Source organism: Carassius auratus, unplaced genomic scaffold, assembly GCF_003368295.1.
Source record: "Carassius auratus strain Wakin unplaced genomic scaffold, ASM336829v1 scaf_tig00026974, whole genome shotgun sequence".
NCBI classification, from domain to species: Eukaryota; Metazoa; Chordata; class Actinopteri; order Cypriniformes; family Cyprinidae; genus Carassius; species Carassius auratus.
Window position 1 is genome coordinate 36,103 of NW_020525560.1, and position 9,729 is coordinate 45,831.

The window sequence follows — 9,729 nt, forward strand, 5'->3', positions numbered from 1 at the left end:
CCGTAGATATGAGTCATTGCAGTCTTGTGGAAAGTCTCTATCAGTGTTTTTAATGTATGATTTATTTTGATGTATTCTATAATATATAATTTTTTTATTATATGTATTACTGTTCCTGAATTTATATTGATGTTTAGACAATATTGTTAGTAAAACAGCACCACTTGCCCCTAGCGGTCACTAAAGGTAACAACAACTAATTAGCGGTGCATGTTCTTGTTTTGACAGGAAGAAAGTGCCTTGTTTAATTTGGGGAGGGTTTGTAAAAATATATAGACAACACCACAAAACACACACATGGTCATCTCAACAACAGCTTTATAAATACAATGTTGATGAATTGTATAGTGGTACAGGACATGCATTAGTCTGCAGACAGTTTACCATTTGAGGAAAAAAAGGAAAAGTTTTGTCGTTTCATGATACACAAGTCTTTCATTTACAAATATTTTATGTATATGTTTAGCAACTTTGCTTTTCACAGTGTGTGTGAGAGTATGAGCTTTTTTATGTGTGTGTTTGTGTAATCAAATGCTTCAAAACAATTTATTAGTCTGCTCCTTGCAAGTAACAGAAGTCATAGTGTGCTGTTCGTACAAACTGTCTAATAAAAAACTGCACAACATGATGTTTCAAAAGCTTCAAAACAGCTCTGAGGTAAAGTGTGTGAAACCAGAACTAACACATAACAGTCACTAGTTGCTATTTCATTTGTGTAATGACTAACTTAATGGATACCATTTTCTATATAACAGATTTATTTTGTGAAAACATATATATTTAAAAGCATGTATAAAATCAGAGAAAAAGCATCTAATATTTGAGGCCTTCGAGTCTTTAAACAAGTGGTTTTATACCCTTTTGCACAGATTTATTTTATCATCCAACAACTGTAAAAAAAATCAATGATTGGACCTTGTGAAAATTATCAACAAACACACTCTTTCTGTTTAATGATTGTAGCTAATCAAGATTGAATTTTCTAGCCATTTGTTTCCCTCGCTGAAGTAAAACCACAAACAGTAAGAACAAACACCAGGGCAGACAGGAGCAATATTAAGGCATTTTTTCTTCAAACCAACTTTACATACAAGGTTTGTTTTTGTAAAAATTCATTAAGGTTACAATACTAAAAGTGCACTTAATGAATGGAGACCAAGCTGTCTTCTATATTTGATATTCACATGTAACATGTAAGAGATGAAGGGCTTGAGAATGTATGAGAAATACCCAGGATGTACAAGTCTAAAGATGATTTAACTCCTTAACCACCGAGAACTCCAAGAGGATGTACACATTCATTAATGTTCGAGCCTAATTCAATAATTCTGCATTCATCTAACGTCACAGCATCTACAGAAAAGCGTCTCTTAAACCAGTTCCTTAGGGAATTTACTCCTGTTTGAATGGACACCATATGAGAAACGGAAGGTGGTCCTGTGTGGTCATCAAAGGTCATTTTTCCTTAAATGTGAGAAGAAACACAGAAATGCATTTCCCAACAGGCTCTTGGTTGTATCTTTTACAAAAGTTCACTAAGATGCTTCTGTGTGACCTTTATTGAGTTGTTTCAAGTTTTAAAATTTACCTAAACATTGCCTTTATTAAGACAAAGCGCATTTTTCAAAAGTATAAATGACACTTGAAGACAAACCAAAAAGTTTATCGGTGCACTCAATCATTTTTTACTTTATATATATATATATATATAAACTGTTTTAGCCCTAAAGAAATAGACAGTACTTCTAAATAGATTTTAAAAGTATGACCGTTCACATGAGATGAAGACTGTATTATTCTACATGAAGAGGGCCCTTTGAAGGAGCATGTGATCTCTATTTTGAGATCACATGACCATGCCAAAGCTGCTCACTCCTTTCAGTAACACATTTGTTATTGGACACTTTTATTAGCTGAATAAATGACTCTGAAAATGCGTTTCTATGATTGCATCAGTAACTGACTACTTTAGTGTGATGCTTTATCCAAACCACTGGGTGAGTTGAAGCGCAAAAAATGATCAAATGCACCTTTAAACCTGCTGGTTAACAGTTTTTTGGCCTCCTCTTTCTTCCATCACAGTGTTCACAGGTCCAGCACATTCATAATTCACACGAAACATCCTCGTCGTCGCTGAGTCGCGGAGCAGAAAGGTCTCACTACGGCACAATCACAGTGAAGACGCTCTCAGCAGAGGTCAGAGACATAGTCAAAATCACGGAAGCTGTCCTGATCCCTGCGCGAGAGCACCCGGGGTTCACGAGGCGGCGTGAGGGCCGGCGCTTCTGTCGTGAATTCCTCGTCGAAGTTGCTGACGTCTTCTTTGTTCCCGATAGTCGGAAGGAAAGGAGGAGGGAGTTTACGGAGGAGAAGAGCCTCCCAGTCCATATTCTGAAAAGTGAAAGTAGATGTATGAGCATATATTTTATTTAGTTATGTTGGAATTTATGCCGCCCTTCCACATGCAAAGCATAAATGCAAATGCAACACACACAAAAAAAATTGATTAAACATTAAAAAGAGTGATGCACAGATTTTGAAATTAAAACCATATAAACATTTTATTATAACTGATAAAAAACAAATCAGTTATATTATATTGTATTATATATACAATTACAAATTAATACAGGATTCACAACATTGTTTAGTAGGTGTTCCTAAACTGTCAGCCAAACCCCTTTGATATAAATATTCAATATAATATCAATAATAAATATTTAAATAATTGAATGACACATTTGCATGCTCACAGTTCTCTTGTAGAATTATTAATAATAATAATTATTATTATTTTTATTAGAAGTAGTAGTTTTTTTTATTTTATTTATAAAAAAGAAGATAGATATTCCTGTTGTAAAATGCAATTGTACTGTAAAAAAACTAAAACAATTATTTGATTTGACTCTGAAAGTCAGTTAGTTAATTTATTATTAGTTAATAGTTATTTAATTAAATTGCAGCTTTTAATTTCATAATTACACTAAACTATATCACGAATGCAGTCCCATTTATTTATTTTAAATTTTATATTTAATTTATAATTTGCTTTATTCATTCACTGACGAACCCCCATTTGGGACGCTCATCAGATTCTTTTTGAAAAAGAGTTTTACTACATTTTTACTACAAATACTACATTTTAAATGATTAATGTTTCACATATTATTAGTGTTTATTAAACTAAAGATCTCTCTTACCCTAAAGAAAGGCTGTTTCTTTACATCCTCTGCATCCTTCTCACTGGAACCCAGTCGTCTTTCGGGATTTCTCCTTAGTAACTGTTTAAAATAATATGTAAAATTTCAGTTTATCCACACTTCATTTTGACATAAAATCATATGCAGCAAATCGTGCGGGAAAGACATTTAGCAGGACATGTCTGCTGCACCAGCTGAATAAATGGAATGTAGGTAGGCCCCGAAAATCAGTTGAGATATCTACCCTCCTCATGATGCCAATGGCCTCTGAGGAAAGGAACCGTGGATAACGAACTTCATCATTCACTATGCTGTCAAAAACCTCCTCTTCATCATCACCTGGAAACGGAGACTAGAAAGACAGTTTAAGATCGGACAGATGCCAAAACCTTAAGAACCATTTTCAAAATGAAAATGCTCCAATTTCTCACCTCTCCCACCAACATCTCATATATAAGCACTCCGAGCCCCCACCAGTCCACGGCCCGCGTGTACGACGTGTCTGTCAGGACCTCTGGAGCCAGAAACTCTGGAGTCCCACAGAACGTACTGGTCCGGTCCCCAAAACCCATCCCTGAGAGAGAGACGAAAACAGACAAATGCTCTTAACTGTGTCGAGCACAATCAAAAGTATGTGAAAGAGAGAGAAAAGGAAGAGTCATTACCTTCTTTACACAATCCAAAGTCGGCGATCTTCACGTAACCCTCTGTGTCAAGCAGCAAGTTGTCCAATTTAAGATCTCTGGTGGACAAACACAAAAATACATGCAATATGTATTTAAAACATCTAGGGCTGCCTCCTAATAGTCGACTAATCGTTAAGAAGCTTGGGTGACCAAGATTTCATTCAGGCGAAGTCACCCAGATCGTTAAGGGATGGTCTGTGTGTAATACAGTACATCAGGGAGGACATCCAAATGCTTGCCTGTCATTCATCTACTTCAAAGACTTATCATCTGAAATATGTAAGTAGCTGCAATGTCACACGGACGCTCAATCTAATGTTAAGCTTGAGAAATGTGCGCTGTTGAAGTGTCCGTGTGGAGTGTGAAAGCTGAATAGTAGCTCGCTGCAGGAAAGATGGAGGTGTCGGTGTGTTCACTTGCACTAAAAATACTCCATATGTTTTGGTCATACAGATAAGAGTTATAAATTTTTCAAATCTGTAAAGACTTGAGACATTTATTTGTGTGCACTCACAATAACAACAAAACGTGCTTTTGTAAAATAATGACAATTGTTTGCATACTCACCGGTACACAATCTTGTTGTCATGTAAAAACTGAAGCCCTAAAACTACACAAGCAGCATAAAACCTGAAACACACACAAACACAAATTAAAATAGTCAACAAAAAAGTGTACATTTGCTTTATATATATATATATATATATATATATTTTTTTTTTTTTACTTTATCTTCCTACCCTTAACCTAAATATCACACAACAAATTATTTAAAGTAATTAATAAACAAATGTGTTAAGCGCTTTGTCACCTCAATATACGTACACTACCGTTCAAACGTTTACGTTCAGTAAGAATTTTTTTTTTTTATTACTGCAATTTATTTTTGCATTTTTTGGCTGATGGATCAAAAGTGACAGACACTTAAAATGTTACAGAATAATTATATTTCAAGTAAATAACTTTATTTTCAACAAGGAATTCTAAATGTTTAAAATGTATCATTGTTTCCACAAAAATATTTTGAGCTGTTTAACATCACAGGAATAAATAACATTTTTATATATATTAAAATAGAAGAAGTCACTTTAAATCGTAGTAATGATTCACAACATTACTGTTTTTTCTGTATTTTCATTCAAAAATAAAATAAAAACTGACAAAAAGGTGTACATACACAGCTCGTGGCTCGGTGAAGACGTCTGCGTGTATGTGCATCATTAGATCGCCACCTGCCGTGTACTCCATGACAAAACACACATGTTCTGGGGTCTGGAAACACGCAAACAGGTTCACGAGGAAGGGGTGCTGCGCACTGTTCACCGTCTCGAAAATGCGCTTCTCACACATCAAACTGAGGGAAAAACAGTGAGACACAAGAAAAAATTTAACATATCATGAAAAAAAATAAAAACAACATAAAGCTATTTTGTTTACCTTTCTACTTCATCTCTGGCCACAATGTCTCCTTTCTTCAGGGCTTTAATGGCGTACATATTGCCTGACTTCTTGTATTCCGTCAACAGCACCTGACAGACACGGATATGATATGATGAAAAATACAGATTTAAAGCTAAGAAGAAAGAAGCTGTAGGATCAAAGAAAAGATTGAAGGCCGGGGAGGATGAAGACTACCTTTCCAAAATGGCCTCTGCCAAGAACAGCTATTAGTCGGAAGTCCTGCAGGCTCAAAGGAGTCTTCTTCTGTTTACTGCACACACACACACAAACACACACATACTTAGAAAGCACTATAAAGACGCCGATATACCTGGGGATCTTCATATCGTGTGTTTGAGTCTACCTGCTCAGTGAAGGTGTTCTGGTTTGGCGTTCAGGGGTGGTGTGGTCCGGAGCAGAGACGGGTTCAGTGGCCGGCTGCCGTTCCTGTGCAAAGCAGCAGAGGGGGGAGGAGTTACAGAAGGGCGGGGTTAAAGAAAAAGAGGAGGAGTTATAGAGAGTCTCTCACTGGAGTGCTTGCATCCGGCACATCTCGACGAATGTCCACCTTCATCGGTGAGTCATAGTCTAAACTCAACTTCTCCACCGATATCTCCCTGCAACACAAACGTTTGCTGATTTAAAGCATAAATAAAAGCAAAAATGAAAATATACAATATCCGGGTAATTATTTCCAACATAATAAAAGTAAATCTTTTAAAATAAGAATTTACATTGTTGCATTTATGGAACCCATTCAATTTGACTATACAACAACAACAAATTATTATTATTATCATCCTCATTATTTATTTTATTGTATTAAACTGTATAAATTATACAAGAAATATTACTATAGTAATAAAACCTTTCTAAGTACTGTAAAATAAAAAAGTATTTAATTATTAGAATAATAATTATTGTTGTTGTTGTTTTACAGGACAACAGTAAGATTACAATAGTAATATTCATCTTAAAAGCATTTATTAAGAATTGGACAAATTTGGGAAGACTGTAACTGCTCAGTTGATGATCCTTTTATTTTTTTCAACCTGTTTTATTTTTAATTATAAATTATTGTTTAATTTATAATTAATTAATTCTACCTGTATTATTTCTATCTGTGAATTCACATGTACTTTGTTTAAATAATAATAATAATAATTATTATTATTATTATAACCTTCATTATTTATTTTATAAAATGATATAAATTAACCAAAACCAATAAAGAAATTTTACCATAATATTAAATCTTAAATCTTTATCTAAAATAAAAAAGAAGTTCTTAATTATTATTATTATTGTTTTACAGAACAACGGTAAAACGACAATACTAATGTTTATCTTAAAAGCATTTATTTTGGTGAATCGGACAAATTTGGGAAGATCGTATGTGCTCAGCAGACGATCCTTTGAATAATTTGTACATATCTATGAATACACATGTACAGTGTCTGTATTTACCCTGTCTGTACAGTGTGTGCGTGAGGGCTGTAGGTTCCTGTGTTGTTGACGGTTGGTATGGCATTCCTCAGTAACCTCACCCATGTGCCGATATCAACGTTCATCTGCCGAGCTCGCAAGAAGGCTTTTCCTGCATGTGACCACAAACATACACACTGTTTGACCTCTGACCACTAGATGGCGCTCAACACCATTCAAGTCGCACGTCAGAGATTACAGTCAGCATGAAATGACATTCAGCTCAATTTGAAGTGTCTCTGATATATTAATCGACAGATTCTTGTATTTATTGTAAATAGAGAAAACATTGTCTCTTACCCTGTTGTTTGGAGAAAACTTTCTTCTGCCGTTTTAGCCGAGGAACCCTCTCGATCACGGGGTTAAAGAAGGTAACCTGAGGCAGCCAGATGGTTCACATGTGTCACCCACATATTTCATTGCTGGCCAGTTTAATACATCTAAATACATATAAAGTAACTAAACAAAGCACTGAGGCAGAATCTTTTGTGGGGGTGGGATAAAACCTATTTTTTTGAGTGCACATGTGTGGTGTACCTCTGCAAGCAGCAGTCCCTGTGGCTCTAGCTTCTAGTTGTACTCTGTGTTTCTGGTTGTCCAGGAAATCCTCCAACTTGAGAAATTTGAGCGCACACAGAGATCGGTAATCTCTCCAGTACACTGCGATCTCCATCTCTCTGGACTGCACACACAAAAACACAATGATCAATATTAGTACCAGAGATGGCGCTGTTTTAGCATTACATTCGTGACCCTGGAGCACAAAACCAGGCTTGGGTATATTTTTAGCAATAGCCAAAAACCATTGTATGGGTCAAAATTATATTTTTTTCTTTTTTATGCCAAAAATCATTAGGATATTAAGTAAAGATCATGTTCCATGAAGATATTTTGTACATTTCCAACCAAAAATATATCAAAACTTAATTTTGGATTCATTTGGACAACTTCAAAGGTGATTTTCTTACTATTTAGATTTCTTATGCACCCTCAAGATTCCAGATTTTCATGTATCTCGGCCAAATATTGTCTGTTCCTAACAAACCATACATCAATGGAAAGTTTCTTTACTTAGCTTTCAGATGATGTATAAAACAATATTTATATATTTGGCAGATTTTTGCTCTGCACTGAAGTTATACATTTATATTTGATCAGCTTTTCAATATTATTAATATTTTCATATTCATATTTTAACATTTTTTGTTTCCATTTACGTTTTAGTAATTTTGTTATGTGCTTTTCTCATTATTATTATTAGTTTATATGTATCAGTTTAGCTGTATATTATTGAGGTTTCATTTTAGTAAATTAATACTTATACTATTAATTTAAGTAAAATTTTATTTTTCTAGGTTTAGTTTTTTTATCAAATATTGATTTGATTTTATTTGAGCTTGATTTTAGTTGCAAAAAACTACTTTAAATTGTTTAAACATTTCATCAAATTTTCAGCATTGTTTATTTATCAAATAACTCTACGGATATTATATATCATGGCTGTTAATCATTCTGCATGTGCAATCTTCTTTTTTTCCCCTAGATAAGAATAGCATGCTTGTGTAAGAGTTATTTGAGATGTTCCAGCAGTAAAGTCACTGATGTTACACGTTTTATAATTATAATTACAGCCTGTTGCCTGGAGCTTTAATTAATGAAACAGAGGCTGAACTTTTAATCTGTGTAAATCTACTATTAACTATTAACTCACTCGCTCCAGCTCTACGGTGAAGGTCTGATCCAGCCCTGTTCTCCAACCATCTTCCATGCGTTTGACCCACGACTGTGTTATCCAGCTTCAGTACTGCGCTCACCTCCGCTGCGAGCACACACCACACAGACATGAATACAAATGTTTTCTTTAATTGATGAAATGAAGGTCAATATTTCTTGATTTCTCATACACTCTCTAAATGATTTTTGTGTCAGTACGTTTGTTGAATACGTCAACAAATCACTCGCCAGCATGATAATGCTCACCCCATGTGTCACAAGTTCAGATGCACTACATCCTGTTCTATCTTCACACATTTATATCAAAACTCACACATCACCAAGGACTAAACACACCATGAATGTTACATCCTCCAAACACACACACACGCACTCACTGGAGAGTTCATCTGTTTTGGGGGGGTTTTTTCCGCTAACACTGCCACTGCGACTGTACAGGCCTTTTCCACTCCGCATAAAGGACCGTCCTTCTCCCGGACTGTGACATGGCAATACTACCGGACTGCCGCGTGAACGTCCGGGAACGACCTCTAGCACACCCATACAGCCCAACAGTGTGACCTGAAGAGTGCCTACGCACAGACACACAAAATAAAAAACAGAAAATAAGTACTGATGACTTCTATTAAACTAAATAAAACAAACAAGCATTGTTAAAGATGTTTGTGAATACCAGTGAGGGGAGAGGGTTTGGAGAGTGTGCTGTACTGGTTGTGCACATAGGGGGCGCCGTGTCGAGAGTTGAATGCTGGTGAGGAGGCTAACGCCAGCTCTTCTTTGATAACAGATGCTTTTGGATGATCCTCAGGAAGTTCTGCTAACCGCCGATCTAGTGAATCTCTCAGCAGATCCAACCTCTGAGACGACTCACTCAGACGACACTGAGCCTGAAGACGACGAGAGAGGAAGACATGAGGGATGATGTGGAAAAAGAGTGCAGGGGCACAAAAGATGATACTACAATAATGATAGAATTACTTACTGACTTGCATGTAGTAGACTTAATTAATGACTTAACTGGAAAAGTAGTGTTTACTTAATTGAGATGTAACTGAAAGCTTTTGTTTCTGTATATAATAATGATAAAATGGAGTCTGTTAAGATTTTTTGTTTTTTATAAAGAATTTCTTAATTTTTTATTTCATTATATAGAATTTTGAATTCATTTGAACAGAATTAGAATG

The 9,729-nt window shown here is 35.3% G+C and overlaps 1 protein-coding gene across 1 annotated transcript; it reads right to left on the reverse strand.

Annotated features, from left to right (window-relative positions):
- Positions 1-1,051: 1,051 nt before the first annotated feature.
- Positions 1,052-9,537, reverse strand: LOC113079019 (serine/threonine-protein kinase N1-like). Its single transcript, XM_026251195.1, is given in 21 exon segments — positions 1,052-2,391; positions 3,201-3,281; positions 3,445-3,552; positions 3,632-3,774; positions 3,866-3,942; positions 4,454-4,516; positions 5,064-5,240; positions 5,324-5,415; positions 5,522-5,597; positions 5,691-5,773; positions 5,856-5,943; positions 6,794-6,923; positions 7,112-7,187; positions 7,349-7,378; positions 7,380-7,493; positions 8,523-8,551; positions 8,554-8,580; positions 8,583-8,630; positions 8,923-9,117; positions 9,219-9,432; positions 9,532-9,537. Coding segments are annotated over 21 exon segments (2,061 nt in total). The 3' UTR covers positions 1,052-2,187.
- Between the last annotated feature and the right edge of the window lie 192 nt (positions 9,538-9,729).